Source organism: Pararge aegeria, chromosome 10, assembly GCF_905163445.1.
Source record: "Pararge aegeria chromosome 10, ilParAegt1.1, whole genome shotgun sequence".
Taxonomy (NCBI): domain Eukaryota; kingdom Metazoa; phylum Arthropoda; class Insecta; order Lepidoptera; family Nymphalidae; genus Pararge; species Pararge aegeria.
In genome coordinates, this window is record NC_053189.1 from 13856240 (window position 1) to 13875809 (window position 19570).

General features: G+C 33.8%; 1 protein-coding gene across 2 annotated transcripts; it reads left to right on the top strand.

Moving 5' to 3' along the window:
* Nucleotides 1-141: 141 nt before the first annotated feature.
* Nucleotides 142-13697, top strand: LOC120626747 (tetraspanin-5). 2 transcript variants are annotated; one of them, XM_039894414.1, is made up of 9 exons: nucleotides 142-333; nucleotides 1659-1779; nucleotides 2942-3015; nucleotides 3802-3876; nucleotides 5035-5133; nucleotides 6898-7077; nucleotides 7905-8018; nucleotides 9487-9603; nucleotides 11127-13697. In XM_039894414.1, the coding sequence occupies exons 1-9, from the start codon at nucleotides 244-246 to the stop codon at nucleotides 11193-11195; spliced, it is 939 nt and encodes a 312-aa protein (XP_039750348.1). In that variant the 5' UTR covers nucleotides 142-243; the 3' UTR covers nucleotides 11196-13697. The 2 variants fall into 2 exon arrangements, with proteins under 2 accessions (XP_039750348.1, XP_039750347.1); XM_039894413.1 differs by lacking the exon at nucleotides 7905-8018.
* Nucleotides 13698-19570: the final 5873 nt, after the last annotated feature.

Consider the following 19570-nt stretch of genomic DNA (forward strand, 5'->3'; position numbering starts at 1 on the left):
AAATACGGGTATGGTATAGCTGCCCCATCCCTACGGCGATCGTCATTTTCTTATTTTCTTTCAGTTGGTTGGCATTTGCCCTACTTGTCAAATATTCATTCATTGTTCTATTTGTTTGTTTGAAGTTATTATTTTAAACAAATGTAGTTTAAAGTAAAAAGTTTGTAAAATTATTTGTTTTGTTTAATATTTTAAATGTTACACGTTAAACGTTATTTAGATATGCGTTAGTTACTCGTAAAAATGCCTAGCATTAGAAAATATCGACGTGACACGACCGAAGTGAGCTGTTGTTTAAAATATGTGATTTTTGGCGTTAATGTATTATTTTGGGTAAGTTCATAAATTAAATTAAATAAGTAATTGAGAAAAGATAACTAATGATACCGTAAATGTATTTGAAACCACATTTTAAGCATTCTTTTTATGTGTATTATTAAGTATTTGTTTCAAGGCTGCATGCAAGACGGAAGAAATCTTTTTTATTTGGCTTTCAAAACGTGTTGTTTACAATATACATAAATATCTATAGGTACTGGGAATTTCTTTATTTCTGGGAGATAAATTAAATATTTTCTTTTTTTTATACTAACAATGACCAGTTTGATCGCCAAACTATCTCGACATCTTGGATTGGACCTAATATTGCTTGAACATATTTAAAATACTTTGTGTAAACTATTACAATCTGGGACTACAGATGTCTACCAATGTGAGTTTAGTATCACTTAAACATGTTACATATGTAACTCTCCTTACAACACATGAAGGCCTAAGTAAGTTCTGGTTCTTTACCTAAGGCTAGGAACCAGAACTGTTGGCATGTTAAATGTGCAACTACTTTATAGTTGTTAATAATCTGGGAAATCTATGCTTACAATGTGCTAAGTCCAAAAGCTCTATACTATGGCAAAGTTAAGCAAAGTAGTAGGTTAGCTTTCAATGAAACCTTTGACGACTGACTATCGCAGTGGTCAGCAACCCTGCTTTCTGAGTCTTCTTCCAAGTCTGCAATTCCCACAACTGGAACATGTTTGTGTGATGAATATGAATGTTTTTCAGTCTCTGGGTGTTTATCTGTATATTATAAGTATTAATGTATATTATTCATAAAAATATTCATCAGTCCTCTTAGTACCCATAACATAAGCTGTGCTTACTTTGGGGCTAGATGGCAATGTGTGTATTGTCGTAGTATATTTATTTACTGTCTGTCTGAACTGTCTATTTAAAGGAATGGCAAATGGGAAATTTTCTGGCAGCCACTGCAACATTTGAATTTAGTCTTTTATTCTAATCTAATGCTAAGAAAGTAGTCCTCTGCAAGGTACCTATATAGTCTGATTATTTAAATTTACAACGCAGCCAGTAGTTTTGGCTGTGCTACTACCATATCATCTACTGGAAATACAAACCTGTTGTCCCAGTATGGTGATTATGGTCAAACCCTTGCATTGGGATTAGCCTTAAGTTCAGCAGTGGACTATATAGGCTATAGACTACATAAAATCTATTATTGAGTCTTTGAATTAATCATTTATTTTAACAATCTACATTTCACAACTATAAGATAAAAGTGAGCCATTTAAAATGACTAATAATAAAAATTATATATATACGTATTTTGAACTGATGAACTTTATGATTACAATTTACAGTTCCTTGGCCTCATTGTACTGGCCGTTGGTGTGTGGGCTTGGACTGAAAAGGATACATTCAATAATCTGTCACGCTTGACTAATATTGCTTTGGATCCAGCATTCATTTTGATATGTGTTGGTAAGTGATATAATTTTTTACCATCAACTACTGATAAATTTATCCTATGCACACTTACATTCTAAGACCCACCAGGTTGCATCGCCTGCCTGTTGTTCAACTCCGCGCCATTGTGTCATGGTTAATAGCCTAACACTTTACTCAACATATAAATAAATCAGCATAATAATTGTATCCTTAATAATTAAATAAAAAGGTCACTCATACACACTTTCTGTTTTACTTGAAAATACACGGAAACAACGATTTGTAATATTAGCATTGATTTAGTTATCGTGTTGGTGGACATTTGTTAATCATTTTCAAATCAAATACCAAAGGCATTATACATTTCTCATGTTAATTTATGCCTAAAATGTGAGTAGTACTGTATGTAATGTTATCAGTACTAAGTGGCTTTGGAATCGTTTTTTTACGAACAATAGGTATAAATTGAATTAATCCTAGTAAATATGTAACAAAGGAAACTAAAACAATGGCCCCATTATAGTTGTGACAATCAGGCCATTGTCAAAATCATGCATTATGTGTATTAGGTATTTACAAAAAAAATGTATCAATACAATCTCACTGAATTCAGTTGTATTAATTAACAAGCTTTCTTATTTCTTTTAATATAACATTAGTCATGTTTGACTGCAGATAACTAAGTCCGGGGTTGTATCCCCAAGTGAGGCTGATGAAATAATCTTGGGTTTGGAAATGCATGCAATGAATAGCATTTTGAAATACACTGTGATTCACGCCCGTACCTCTAATGCCTTGCAGAACTTTAATTGTAGGTCCTAAAACCGATCTCTCTCTGGTTGTGTCAGAGGTGCTGTCCCATTAGTCTATGAGAGTGAGGAAATAGAGAGTGGGGGAGAAATCGGTCCGGAAAACTGTGTTCATATATTTTTGAGCCTAATAATTGTTTTTTTGTGCATTAAAAGTATATTCATTGTTTTATTATTCATGTAAAATTATGGCTATGTACACAGTGTGTTTAAAAAGGTTCTTTTTGTTAAAGAGTTGATGATGATGATAAGTTTATGCTTACAATCTTTTGGTAGGTTACCATATAATGCAAAATTCTCATTAACAAATAAATAAATTATTCATATAAAATTAGATTCATACACTGCTAAGATTACATGATTGATTAGTTACTGTTTGATTGCAGGTACAATAACATTTATAATTGGATTTACGGGATGCGTAGGTGCCTTGCGTGAGAACACGTGCTTGTTAGCTTGTGTGAGTATATTTAATAATGCATTTCAAATTAGTGACCTTTATATTAATTATTACTTATATTATTGTCTGTGGAATGCACTTCAGTTTTCATTAAATGGTATATCAGTAGATTAAGTATTACTTTTGTCTACGAAGTCTGTGTTCGTTTTCGTTTGTCAAAAATACCTGCAGTTGCTGTTGGTTTTCCCGGGATGAAATATACTTTGACTAAGATGCAACGCTTTTTAATATGCAACATTTGGCCAAGAGAGGTTGTGCTATTTAACCATGCAAAGGTAACAACGTTTATATCTGTAAATCCTGCAGGAATGGAATCCAGATGCTTTCCCTGGATAAAAAGTATCCTATGTCTCCTGGGGGCACACAATCTCTGTGTCTAGGCGATAAAAGTACCTTATGTCTCTTAGGTGCACCTTGCACGCTCTCTGGGTCTAGTTTTATAAAGATAGGTGCAGAAGTTGATCCAAACTTAGGCATCAAACAAACCCTTTCTCATTTATAAATATTAATTTACAAAGGTGTTTTTGTTGGTATAAAATATGTATTTGCATAATACTATATAAACAATTTTGTTTCATACACAATTTTTAAGATTAGATGTTATCTCTATTGAGGAAAAATAAGATTAATGTGCGAAGTTATAAAGTAAAAGACTAATAGCAGCACATATTTATGCAAATTTCCTTTCTTATTTTATCAAATAGAGCCACAGAAATTTGTCGAACTTACTGCTGGTTGTATATTTTTGTTGGCAACACTCAATGTATTTTTGAATATTTGTTTCAGTATGCAGTGTTCCTCGCACTTCTTCTGTTGGCTGAGATGACAGCTGGGATATTGTTCTTTGTGTTCAAAGATTGGGTATGTTTCAATTATATATCAACTTTGTAAAGCCACAGCGGTGCATCATCATGATTTAGAACCTTATGTACAAAAAAAAACTGGATAAGTATAATGATTGTCAAAATTTTAATAGACTGTATTTGATAGAAGCTACCAAATTAAGTTAAGAATGAACACAAATATCAATATTGTACTCCTATTAGACCAAGAGTGGTAAACCGTTAGAGATCAACAAGCTATTTTTTCTGAAGAAATGTCTATTGACATCATAGATGAGCCGTCAAAAAAAAATTCACTAAAGGCTTGTTTCACTACCTTCTGTCAAGTGTTGGATAGCCTAAATGTTCAAAGAGATAATTTGTGAATAAGCCATCCAATATTTATCAGAAGGTGGTTTAACTGGCCGGTCTTACAAGTAAACGTAACAAGTAACAACTGAATTCAGTGTTTGGTCACACTCTGATTTGAAAGGTGCTCTGATTTGAAAGGTGCTCTCAGTTGAAGTGTGACATCATGATCATCATCAACAGCCCACAAGCTTCCAATGCTGAACATAGGCCTTTCCAAGAGTGCGCCATCACACACGGTCTTCCGCCTTTCTCACCCAGTCACTTCCAGACACCTTTTTAAGGTCATCCGTCCAGCGTCTGGAGGTCGTCCCACACTTCGCTTACCGATTCGCGGTTTCCACTCCAGAACACGTCTGCCCCAACGGCCATCGGTCCTACGACAGACACAACCCGCTCACTGCCACTTCAACCTGCTTATTCTTTGAGCTATGTCGGTGACCTTGGTTCTCCTACCGATATCTTCGTTGCGAATTTTATCCCGAAGAGGGACTCCCAATATAGCTCGCTCCATAGCGCGTTGCGCGACTTTAAATTTGTGGATCAGGTCGTCTGTCTGTGTCCACGTCTCCGCTCCATATGTCATTACAGGCAGGACACACTCGTTAAAGAATTTCGTCTTTAGGCATTGGGGTATCGGCTAATTGAAGACTTGACGCAGTTTACCAAAAATAACTATTCCACGTTTATTTGTCATTTAGTGATGACTATTGGAAAAATCATTACTATTGAAATTAAGAAAAAAAAACCTACTTTTACATGTAAATGCTTAAACTCCTACTATTCTGTTTAAAACTAAAGTCTAACATATATCAATTGTTACTTTTAGATAAAACAACAAGCAACAAGTGGATTCCAGACGTTTATCACGCATTACAGAGAAGACCCGGACCAACAGAATTTGATTGATTGGATCCAAGAAGATTGGGTATGTTCTTGTAACAGTTCAACTTGTATAAATGTGAATGTAAGTTTGTTTGTTACGCTTTCACGGGAAAACTACTGAACCGATCTTCATGAAACTTCTTATACATATTCTTGGAGGTATTAGAAATAATATAGTATACTTTTCATTGAAAAAAAAATTACGTAAGATAAAAAAAATGTTTGTGAAAAAAATAAAAATCTCTCTAAAACTAAAAAAAAAATTAAAAATCATGAATATAGGTGTAGACTATGTACCCAGTACGCTGCCTCCCAAAATTACGCGGGCGAAGCCGCAGGGCACATCTAGTTATAAATCCCCTGTCATTTAGTCCTAAGTAGTATATGGGAATAAGAAGACAAACCTTCTCTTGATAGTGAACTTCATTTTTGTCTACCTCCCTGGCGCATTGATGAGTGCCGTGGTCTTATGAGTGGGAGATCCCTAGTTCGATCTCTGGCAAGGTAAATTTGGGAATTCATTAGATCTGAATTATCTTTGCCCTAGTCTGATGGCAAGTTTCGGCTGTGGCTTTAACCTCCATACCGACAAGACGTGTCGCCATTGTGTCGTGTCGTTCTTCTCATTCCAACACAGATTAAAATGAATGAATTAGTTATTGTATCGCAATACTCAAAAACAGTTAAAGGTGCGAGGTACATCATAGTTTCTAACGCTATAATTCTCATCTCTTTTAAATATCAAATATTTTCTGTAATCTTCCTGGAAATGAGAAACGTGTGCATTTAATGCAATTTCACGTGCATAAGTTACGTCATTCACGATTGGTCACGTTGTAATTGTGGCAGATTGGATTCATTGAAATTTTTCATTAATTTTATACAGTCTGTAACGAAATTAAAAAGAACAACGCCAATTATTGATATTATTATTTTATAGCATTTTAGGTATTTTTAGCTAATAATAAACCACGATTTAAATCAATTTCATAAACTAATTTAATACAATCTTATTTGCTCCAATTATACGTTTTATAACGATTATACCACGGTGATATGTAATTACAGAGCACATGAAGCCATCACCTAACGCTGTTTATACCTAAAACCGTTTTTTGTTGGTACAAAATGCTAATTATAGTTTAAAAAGTTATTTACCGCCAAAACGCTCGCCGGGTGTCATGGCGAGCTTGTAGTAAGTCCTTCCATAGCTAAAGATTACTGATTTTGTTATTGATAACAACTGATTGTTTGAAGCCACAAAAATACTTGAGAGACATTTTCGTAGTTCAAGCGGTAAACAACATTATGTTTATATAGACGTGACGTCATTTTGAACTCGGCGTTTCACCTGTCATGGCGGATCACTGGATTACAGTTATTTAAATTAAACACAAATCTCACCTCTAATATTAATAAAAATAGGTTTTTCTTAATACATGGATCATATATCATTAGATAAATACATTATTTTACTATCATCATAGTCAAGAGCGGAGGCTTGTGACACAGGGGTAGTAATACTACTCTTAAAAGAAGGCTTAAGCGATAAATTTATACCACTTTGTTTCTTACCGAAATAAACTATTTTTATTTTATTTTTATATTTATTATGCCTTTTGTGGGACAATTATGGCCGAGCCATATCAAAAAGTCAAGTAACATAAAAATATTAAAAACAATTGGTAGATGATACAGCGTATTATTAAATCTCTTTAGGCCACTCTGGATGGGGCTGACCAAAATTTTGGTGAACAAAACCAGCCTTGTAGACAACTTGCTTGACAGGCGTTACATTATTTCCCAGCTCCAATGCTGCGGTGTGGAAGGGCCCAGGGATTGGGATCGCAATGCCTACTTCAACTGTTCGAGCGGCGCCGTCGGCTCTCGAGAAGCTTGCGGGGTGCCTTTCAGCTGTTGTCGCAATAAGCCGCAGGACATTATCAGGAACAAGCAGTGCGGATATGATGTTAGAAAACCCACTTACGTAAGTGATACTGTTTTTAAATATTTATTTACCATAAAATGTGAATGAGAACATATGATACAAGAAGTGTACAAAGGAAAGCTTATCTATATTATAAGAGATCTCTTCCAGCTACCCCAGGATGCGAGTAAGATGATTTTATTTTGGTATATATGGGCCTACTAAAAATATGCAATACAGAATAAAATTTGAATATATTATATTATATTGACGGCCAAGTGGCGCAGTGGGGAGCGACCACCAACTGGAAAATTTTTGTGTGATGAACATGAATGTTTTTCAGTGTCTGGGTGTTTATCTGTATATTATAAGTATTTCTGTGTATTATATTCATAAAAAAAATATTCATCAGCTATCTTAGTACCCATAACACAAGCTACGCTTACTTTGGGGCTAGATGTGTGTATCGTGGTAGTATATTTATTTATTTATATACAACAAAATACATAAAAATAATATAATATATTCCGATATTTTTTATGTGGGTTGGATGGAGAGTTTAATAAAATCGCAACATGTATTTAATATTGAATAATTTTGGCAACTTCTCTGGCCCAGTGATTAATGGCATGGTCCAATAAGTTAGAGGGTTAAACGCGCGACATGAGAGACGTAGAGACCCTGTATTAGGCCGGTAATGGGTTTATATGATCATGATGCTGTACCCCTAACACGTAATGCATCTATAATAAAATACCATGACAATACACACATCTATGCATCATCAGGATTGCAGTCAAGACCTAATAGCAGCAGCTCAGAGTGGACATAACTTTTCCATATTGGCGAAAGTTTATCAGCTGTTTTAAGTTCTCATATGAATGTAGCAAGCGAGCGAGCGCGTGATCCACGAACGCGGTTGCTTAGCTGCGGCCGAGGACTGGTTGCAGCGGAATTTCGCACCCGTCGCGGCCATGGTGCTAGGACCACTTGCGCTGAAGGTTTCATACATACTGGGCTAATGCCTATACCATGGTTTCTGAGCACGGCTTAATGTGTTTACCGTAGTTAGTTATAAGTTGAGTTAGTCACGTGCTGTTGCGCTTTCCGTTTTGTCCGGCATAGACTGAAGTGGTATTGCTACGGCCATTTGTTGCGTGTCACGTCTGCGAGTTTGCTGTAAACGGAAAACAGTTGCACTACCCTAATGCCCGTTTTCATAACGCCTACTCAAAGAAGTTTCTAGGCATACATTTACCATTTACTAATCGATTTTCACTAGGCAACTCATATAGCTTAACTTGTCCTAGATTTTTGCGACAAGGTGTGATAATTTGGTTTTGTATTATCATATTTGTCATTTTTCACATGGATTTAGAGTTATTTGAAAAATAATTAATTTTTTTTAATCTGTAAAGTGTCAGTTTGAGTGGCGTAATTAAAGATGGCGCCTAACTTCGTTATTTCATCATCTAAAAGACAGAGCTGGCAGAGTGAGTCTACACATCACTCAAATCATTGGGCATCCGATTTAAGCGTTTTCTAGGTTTAGTGAAAACGGGCATGAGTATAAGATTGCACACCTCGCACCTTGAACTGTTTGTTGAGTATTGCGATACAATAACTTCATTATATAAAATAATCGTATTCAGAAGACTGCAAAATCGGTGCAATTATTTTGAAAATATAAATTAGTTTAGATCTTGTACATGTTTAATTACGCCTTATTTTGCAACATTAATAGAACTAATATAAAAGTGGACTTACGGTTGTAAATCTAGTTTTACACAATTTACTTAATTTATTGACTCTAATACGAGTAGTATTAGGCCTATTTTATTTTGAAATTATAGTGTTTCGATATTCAAAAATGGTTTCGATTGCGAGCGTGCAAACTTTATACTTAGGGTACATTATGCCTTTGCGTACTACGTTATTTATACTTGAGAACTTGAAGTTGTTTCAGATCTGGGTTTCTGATAAATAAACTTTTTTTTTGTTTTACGTTCGCGTGTCTACAATTTCACGTACGTTTCACATTTTAAAATAATATAATAACTAACACAGATTATAAAAACCAAGTCGCAAGCTGAAAATGGTGAACTTTGGTTTTTTTTGAACTTATCAGTTTTTTCTGCGTGGACAGCATCTTATGTAATTCAGTCATGTTTTCTATTTCCTTTAAAATAAACCATATTATATTCCTAACCATAATAAAAGAAATGATAGAATTGTGAACTATACTTTAGTTCTTTTTTGTTATTATCATTTCTTCTATAGTCTGTGAGACACATGGCTTAGTATCTCATCTCTCTCACTTTATTTAACACCAAAACATAAAAAAATAATCAAACAAGAAATAAAATAGAGAAAGAAAGAATCTGTGAAAATATTTCGCCTGTACATTTTTTTCTACTTTTTACAATTTGCACTTTATTTTATTTATGTTTAGTTCTCTTTTTGTTTTAGAGTTTTGACATAGCTAAGATAATATATGACAAGGGTTGCCTAGAAGCCGCCGAAGAGTGGTTCGACCGTAATCTCTTGATTGTTGCCACGTCCGCTGTTTGTACCGCTTTTGCACAAGTAAGTTTGTTTTTGTAGATGCACTTTACTATGTGTCGTAGTTACCTACTTGTTATTTTCAGAACTTAAAACATCCGTTATTGGAATAAGGTTTGTGTAAGTGCCGATATTGACATTATATATTGCTGTTTCTTCTGTACGCACAATTCTTATGTAAACTGAATTTGACGACCTCCCTGATGAAGTGGTGAGAGCTGTGTTGTCTTATAGGCCCTAGGTTCGATCCCCGCAGGGGCCATTTGGAAATTCATAGTTTCTGAATTTTCTTTGGTCTGGTCTGGTGTTACCGACGAAGACGGGTCGCGCAGTGATTTAGCGTTCCGCTACGATGCTGCTGAGAAACCGTACTTTGAAAAATTAACAGTTTTTGAATTTTCTTTGGTCTGGTGTGGTGTTACCGAAAAAGACATGCCATGTATGAATGACTTTACATGGTAGAAGACAACGCTTTTTTACAAACACGCTATATATTAACATCAATTGTACTATGTTTTTATGTATGTAACGGAATGGTTAAACGTGTTTATCACTCCCTTTCAAAACCGTCAGATTAAGTTGAATGAAAATTCAAACACAAGTTTGCGATGCAAATTAATACGATGTAATATGTATTCTAAAATGTAATATAAGGAATCGTCTATTAGTCACGTGAGGCTCGAAAGAGGGGAAGGCGGTTCGGAGAAAACACAAAATACACAAAAGGTGAAATATAAGTCGTGTTCCTTAAAAAGCTTAAAATTACCTGTGCGTTGCCTAATTTTCCAGTCTGAAAATAGATTTCATAAAGTTTTTAAAATACTTTGTACTAAAAAATGTGCGTTAAGGGGGTTTAAAAAAGTTACTAGAAATATCGCTTTCTTAACGGACGTACCTGATCAACCTAATAACTGTGTATAGACAAAACCCAAATAGTCATTTACATGTTTTTTTTCTATTAGTAAGAAAAAGATAAGGTAAAAAATGTTCAAAGACTTTCGCGAAGTATAACGTCTGCTTCTATACATTGCTGTCTTCCTTTGGCAGATCCTGATAATCGTATAAAGGGGTTAAATAAAAAATACCATTAAAACTGATAAAGTTTGTTTGACGACTTTAAAATTCAGTATTACTTATTCAGTATTTGTATTTTATACAAAAAAAATAACAGATCATGTTATGTCACTATTAGTGACATTACACTGTGAAACCGAATACATGTGATTCGACAACGTCACGTGGTCTTATGTTTCAATAGGTACAGAGGAGTAACAAGTAGAGTATCTTCGTAAAATACAAAATTTTACTATATATATTAAACTATCGAGTTAAAAAAAAGTAGAACAAAAGTTCTATGTTTAAGTGTAGACATTTACAAGCAGAGAGCTTTCTGGTATTTTTTATTAAACCATTCATAGGTAGGTATCCAAAAGTCATTTCTTGTCTAGTCTTAATATTAGTAAGATAAGGTAAGATTAAGTTCAATGTTCGTAGACCACTTTGAAGTAAAACGTCCGCTTCCATCTAATACCGCCTTACTTTGTCAGATCCTCGGAATATGCTTCGCTCAGAACCTGCGAGCGGACATCTTTGCTCAGAAAGCGAAGTGGCACTGACAATCAGCCTCTCCTGCGGCGGTGTGATGCCCCCCCCGCGCACACCCGCGACCCCCACACACGCTCTTCGCCTCCACCGCCCCCGCCTGCTGACCAATCCGTATTATTTACTTTGACAAAACATTGACAATATATATTTACCTTAACTTTTAAGTGAGTGCCCGCACTGCGAAATATGATTGCTATTTTTATACATAATATGCTTCTCATTGGCAACTTTAGCTATAGTGACGTCATTGAACATTATTTTTTTCATTATTAACGTATCCATACGCATGAAAAGAACAGCGTATTTAAACTTTTCTTTACATTTGTTTACTGTCATCCATTCAGATATGAATAGACTGTTATTGTTGTTAATGATAACAAACAGCCGAATAATAATTAAAAATTATATGGTTATATATATACAAAATGGGCCAAAATTGGACGAAAAATTATATTTCTACCATTGTATTTCACATTGAAAAATGTGTGGTTTAACATATGTCGCAAGGACATCAAGTTGCCAAGCTTTGTCGGTTAGCCGGCGGTTTTTCGTGTGAGAATACAGTCATGTAATCACATCCAAAATAAATAAATATTACATATTCATTATTCAGAAATTATTTCAATCTACAAAGTTAATTAATTTCTAGTTAATCACACGTACAGCGTTCAATTGATTTAGGCACGAGATTTACGTAACTGTAACTCAAAGCATATTATTTCGCTGCGCGGGCCCAATCTAAGCCGCGGTTTATACGTAATGGTTAAATTCGTACTTGGGGGCGTGACACGGATAAATAATCTACGTGGATGTCATTTGTGTGTTACTCTGCACGTAATGGATACTGTGTCACCTCCTAGTTTCCAATACTCGCCATATCTATACAAACTGCGGCTGAATATAGTTGAATTAGAATTGTTTTTATACAAAATAATTGGAAATATACCTCATGTTGTATCTGTGTTGTATAATGTATTATATGTAGGACTGTAGTGAGTCCTGCAACAGGTTGAAAGATGTACAAAACTCCCTTCAATTCCCTTTTTACTCAATGTCTTATGCGTGGAAGATATTTATTGGACCTATCATACTATTTAGGTATTACTTAATCGGTCCCTTATGTTTGTACTTAACTAAAAATGAAGTTGTAAATATGCATAACATAATATATGCACGATCATAACCGGGCACAGAACGCGAATTGAACGGCTATGGATATGTGTTTCTCGTCAATGTGTACGCGAATCTCGCGGACGTATCCATACGTTCGTATTTATGATGCACGCAAATCGCACGGTTCGCGAGTGCAATTGTGTATCCGCCTTTACAGTAAAACTGCCTTCTGTAACTGCCGTAAAAATAAATTCAATAATTTAATCTGGTCAAGCCATATGTTGAAATTTTTTTTTACCAACGTTGGACCAAATATACCTACGTATAAAAATCTTAAGCACTCTTCAAATTTGCGCTTGGAGCCGTAAATCTTAAACCATTTTGGATATTTCTAAAAATCTATAAATAATTTTGATTATTTTATCTGTGAGTGCGAATATCCCGCTCTGTTGAGAATCGTGTCTTGGTTTAAAACTGGAGCTGCTCTTGCGAGTAAAAAAAAATACCTTCCACACATAACATCATTATAAATATATATCATAATATCAAATATAAATATCTGTATCCTGTCGTAATCTCAATCATCTTGCTATCCCTGTGGCTTCCATAAATTTAAGATCTGAACGATCTATCTTTTATCTATCTGTCCGAAAATTCTTACGCCTTGGAAAATTCTTGAAACCCTACAGTGTCAATTGATACGTGAGTTTTTTCAATTGTTGTTAGAATTTATCCAGTGTGTAGATAATGTGTGATGCAATGACTTCAGTAATATAAATATTTTATATCCAAAAGTACTAAAATAGTTCTACTTTTGTTTTAAAACTTAAAAGCTTCAAGGGTTTGGAAATTGTATGTAGCAAAAATTTAAACAATTTGTACAGTACTGTAATCTTGGCTCTATAGTGCTTTTATTAATTTTGTACTCTTAAAAGGGATATCATAATTGTTGTACGTTTATTACTTTCTTGATATCTTTGATAATAAGGAGAAGAAATATGAAAATAATTCTGTACTATAAACTGTTAAGTATTTATTTTGCTGAAGTTCAACCACTTCACAGTGTGTGTTCAAATTGATGTCCAAAAAAGCCTTAAATGGGAGCTGTGAGATGAATTTAGTATTGAAATTAAAGTATTATAATAGATCTATATGTATATACAACAAATTGTTAAATTAATTGTAGAAAAAACATTAGAAATTGACAATATAAAATTTGTAATACAATCATTATGTGGTATACTGATGGTGGTATACAAATTGTGTACATCCCAAAAGGAATTGACGAAACGCATACCTCTTTACTCTTTATTATAAAGTATTAAAATTGTCTCAAATCATATTAATTTATTTATATTATGTGGAACATAAGACAGTAATAAAATCCTGTAACTACCCATTTTTATGGTATATTTGTAAGTATTGATTTTATTTCGACTGTTTTTATGGCGAAAATTTTATATTGTAAGAGCGCTGTCGATAGGGTCGTATTAAATGCTGCAGGAGAATAATGGCTGACAATATTGTTAGATTTAGACTTGGCATATTATATAATGTACGTTTTTCTAGTATTATAGCTAAAACTCACTGTCCGATCGTTAATAAATGGTTTCAATTTGACTAAACAAATATTCCAAACAAACTAGACTGACAAGTTCAAATGTTTCTCACAGAAAAGGAAAAGAGTTTTTATTCCTGCCAATTAATGTTACGAAGTACGTACACCTGAATAGTCATCGTACTTTAATAAAAATAACCAAGTCGTCTTACTTAAATAAGAAGCTAGTTTTTTTTTCAACATCCACATTTTTCTGGACGGAAAATCTGGATGTTGTTATATTTAGTACATATTATTCATATATTTCAGCGTGCAGAGTTCCGTCCTATGACTTCTCGGACAATGAGTTTTGGAAACCTTTTTCGTCGGTTTGTTATGAAAATCGTTGTCTGTCACTCATTATACTTGTAACTAATCAAATAAAAATATTTTGATTCATTACATTTTAAAGGTCACTTACAACGTTTTGCATGAATAGTGACGATATCTTATTATTTTATTGTTTAGGAAATACTCAATTAGTGTAAATCTCTAAATATTTTTATGAAATTATTGAATTTATAATAAGTAAATAATGATTTCTGATGATCTGTTAACGTGCAGCACAAAATTTATTGTTTGAGATTCTTTGAAATTATATTTAATGCGTAATATTTTAACTATAGCTTATAATTAAGTACGCTTTTTTACCTTTATAAATTAAGTAGTATAATGTTAAAGAATAAGATGTTGACTCGTAACTAACTGCTTCGTGGTAATTAAACTTTTGCACTTATAATCCTAATGTTTATATCATTGAGATGTTATTACTAGCTGACGTTTGCAGTTCGCAGGAGGATGTGGTAGAAAATAACATAAATTCGTAATTTTTAAGATAATGTTGTATGAGAAGATGAGATATATATGTTTACGTACGTATAATGGTAATGACATCTCACTAGTTAGGCAAATAATCAAATTTCTTCAAACTCAGCTTCATTACAAGTAGGCATGTTATTTTATATTATAAAAATACGGGAACGAATCCTCATAGTAACGTTAAGCTATTTTGATACTATCTTAAGTCGCTAAAAGCTTATTTCACAACTTCTAAAAATATTAAGAATCTCAGTTGGGTGCATTAAGATGAGCCCCTATGTGACGTGCGAGTACCATAGAGCTGTTAGGGAACTAGGGGCGTTGTTTGATTAATTACGCATGTGCAAGTAACAAATTAAACATTGTATGATAATTAATTCGCATACCCAAATTACAACTCAGTTCGTCGTGAAACGAGTCGTAAAGGAGATTTTCCAAAATGGCGGCGAGCGGTGACAAATTTAATTACTCCCAAGTTTAAGACGTAAACAACATAAAATTTTAATGAGTAATACATTTTATGTAGTTTTATCTCGTTTCGTAACGATGTTGTGAAATAGGCATTTGCAAATTTATATCGAAATCACCACGTTTGCCTTACATTCCTTTGCAAATTCCTCTGACGCCAGGACAATAATGTATTGAATACTTACATTGATAGATGTGAACTCATGATGTCACTTAATTGACGCTTTCCCACTAGCGTTTACGGCCCGATGTCTACTGACAACTACGTGTCAGTAAATAAACGACCAAAAGTACTAGACCCGTGCGCTATAGAGATTTAAAAAACAGTTCAGTTAACGCTTAGTGGGAGTTATATCCATTCCACGGATAACACTGCCTTACAGTATTTTATAACGATTGTTGATTAGTAATCTCATTTTGTGCTTATATAAGATTAGGGTCGCTTTTGTATTTTAAAGCGAGAAAGAATTATATTTTAGTTTTGTAGACGCATAATATATAAGTATTATTAATTTTACATTGCCGCGTTTTTTATAACTTTTTTTATGTTTATAAACGCGATTAAAAATATAATATTATTTCCTTAAACTAGATTTTGTCACATCTCCTTCTCTTTCCTGCGAATCTCTTTGATTACATGAATGGATTTGGATTGATTATAAAATGTTTATTAAAATCTGTTAAGCCGGTTTCACATTAGTCTGACGTGGTTTGATTGACTCTGGTGTGAAGTCTAGTGTACATATTATGTGTCTACTTGATGTATTTTTGCCAGCTGAAGCTTTTTTAATTATTAATCTTGAGTAATGACCCCATCCCCATCGAACAACTTATAATAGATCATAGATATAACATAATTTAAGTCCTGAGAAGTACTGCTACCATGCTTATTGCCCCAGCCAAGCAGCATTAACTGTGTTTCGGTATGAAGGGCGTGGTTGCCGGTGTAATTATATGCACATGTGACTTTTCACCTCGCTGCCTCATGTCGACACAGACCGAAGTGCTGCTCTTTTTATACTTAGGCGATGTTTTTCCACTTACCATCAGGTGGGCCATCTGCTTGGTCTGTTAAAAATTCATATAAAAAAAAACAAACCATGCATACACGAAAACACAACCGTAGCTGTAGATACTAATTTACATTGCCACTAAAACTATTGCACAAAGAACCACTATAAGACCAGGGTCGATAATTTTTAAAACCAAAAAAAATAATAGTTGGATGAAACCCATATTAGAAAAGGAGGGGAATATTACAAAAATAAAAGGGAAAATAATTTACGGGCGATATGAGGTCGGGAAGGGGATGGGGGTGAGTTTTTAAGGGTACAACGCGGTTTTTCTCGATTTCCGGCAAAACTAAAAGTCCTATCGAAAAAAGTTAAATGGCAAAGTTGTAGGTACTAAAATGATCTAAAACTTCTGTATTTACACTTTTTTCAAATAACCTCCAAATTTATGTGAAAATTAAAAAACCTAGTTTTAGGTTTGTTATTTTTATCTTTTACATTTTTTTTTTAACCTAATATGGTGAAAACTTACCTTTTTATGTCCCAAATACGCTGTAATTTATTTGATTAAAAATATTTATTTTTTCACCTTATTTTGAATTAATATAGAAAAAGCACCCTAATTTTCAATCGAAAATTCACCCGTCAAAATATCAGCTTTTTTCAAAATGTTGGTATGTTTTCTATTCGTTGAAATCTGTACTTTTCGATGGTGAAAAAAAAAAATATGTTACAATAGTAAATCTTCTACTTCTCTTTACTTTCTTTTTTTAAAGTACAAGGTTTTTTTGTAATTTTTGACTCGACTGTCTGTACGGATAAACAAACCTGTTATTATAAGCATAAGCGTAATATATATATCTCTGCGACTTCATACTTTTATGATCACCTTCTAAAGCATCATCAACACGTTCGCTTAATGTGAATCCGGCGTAAATTTTGTATGAAAGTTTGGTAGCTGGCTTAAATCAATGTATATTTTGTTTATACATTTTTTTTAAATAAATATAAATTATTGACCGATATAAGATTTAGTGTATTTATTTAGGCTTTGAATGAAATTCGGACGTACTCGGTTTGACTATGCCATGTATTTAGAATGTAATGACAATATTTTTAGGTTAGTTAGAAATTTATTTTATTTGTTTATTGTATTTTAAATCACAAAAAAAAAAACAATATTTTTTACTTAAATAAATTATTATTTGCAATGCTTGTTTTATTTGTATCCTACACAAATAACCAACGAAACATGGGCACGTACCTCGGAGGACAAATTAACGTTGGGGTCCTATGGTGGCAGGAAAATGCAGCGTTGGTAGAACCCTAACAAAGTGGACAGATGACATCAAGCTATCGTATGGAGACGCTGGCGACAATCGGCACAAGAATCTTTAGAAATCCTTATAGAAGCGGTGAAAGGCTACTGTCTAGGGCTTCGGACTCCCTTTCAGAGTTGTGTGTTTTTAATTTAAGCAATCAAATGTCGTTTGCTTTAAACAAAGAAGAAAAACACCTTGTGGAAACCTGTATGCATGAGAGTTCTCAAAGGAGTGTGAAGTCTATCAAGGTATTAAATCACACTAGTAGTTCCAGAGATAAGAGCTTTCAAACAAAAAGTTTTAAACGGCTACCTATATACAGACGCAGAGACAGGCAGGCAGACAGACATACCTCTTTGTGCAAAAATCTTTCATGTAGGTACAGACTCGGCTAGTCAATATTTTCCTATTTGTCTTTAAAACAACCTGACTATAGCGAAATTTAAACAAAACTATCCAATTCGGTACAGTCGTTAGGAAGTTATGCGCGTACATACATTACGGGGATTCATTTTTATTTATAGTCGTATTTTTAATTAAACGAAGTCAACTGACTTTTACTGTGTTGTCAGTTTATGATGAAATAAAAATAGTGTTGTGGCAAAGTGAATCATTGAAAAAACTCCTGAATGTAGAAATGTCCTCGATTGACTAGTGAATAGTAAGTGTGCCGAACTGCCGATATCGGTTACGGGGTTCGAATTTTAGTCGTGCTTTGTACATACCAACGAGTTTTAGACGACTATGTTCCTATAGTATCTACCTATACTGAATACCGAGTGTTTTGAACATTAAGGAAAACATTGCGAGGAAAGTTGTAAGAATGTCCTATTTTCAATACAGCATGTAGTTGAAACTATAGATGTATAAAATATAACAATTATAGGTAGGCAATGAAAATAACAAAACATCGCTTATTACATAATTTGTTTTTATTCATAATCAGATAAAAAATCATCACTATCGCTTTCGGTGACATTAATTATAAGTCTGTCTGAAACATTGTCGATCATGTGGTCGAGACCACACATTTTGTCTTCTTCTTTAATTATATGAGACACGCAGCTACTCCATTTTTCCGGTGTTATATGTTGAAGTCCTTCTTCAAAATTTTTTTTTACTTCTGCCATTTTGAAGGTTTTGTTATTTCTTGCAACATAACCTTTAGCCTGCGCCCATACCAACTCAATGGGATTGAGCTCACAGTGGTACGGGGGCAGACGTAAAACAATTATCCTATTTTAATACCTATAGTAATACCTATAGTCATTATCCTAACTATTACTTTAAATATGGCAACATTATTTTACAAAGTGACATTAGCTACTGTCAGTTGGCTTCGCCTAATTAAAAATACGACTATATATAGATTAGGTAATATAGGTATAGTTTATATTTAACAAATAAATTGCATTTTTTAATTGCTTGCTGGCAAGCTAAGACCTAGATTTCTAAAAGGTATAATAACTGAATACTATCTCTTGGTGGCACGTCTTCGTCGCACAGCTAAAGCATCCCACCAAACCAAGGAAAATTCAGAAGTGTATAAATCTCACGTCTCCCCTGCCCATTTATAAATTGCCACAGCGCTCACCGATGCGCCAGTGAGGTTGTAAAAACCTCAAATATTATTAGTAGAAGAATCACTTTAGCTGTATGGATTTAAAGATAAATATTTAGATACGTTATGCACAAAGTCCGCACAATGTTTCGTCGTCCATTGCCTGGGAAGTGACTGTACAGAGCTGGGCGGATTTATAAAAATATTCCGCGGTTACAAGCGAACCAGGCGTAAGGTAGATGTTATTCACTGTTCGAAGTAACGATATAGGTACGTACACTTTGAAGCGATAAGGCCGTTAAATTATATACGCTGTTTTGTTATACTTTTCTTTTTTATGTACTTTTGGTTGTGTGCATTAAAAGTAAATTCATTCATAGAATAGGTTACCTACCCTTTTTTTTGGTTAATATTTTGTAAGTTTTTATTTAATTGTTTTAAAAGCGATGATAAGGCTATCATCGCTTTTAAAACAATTAAATAAAAACTGTGT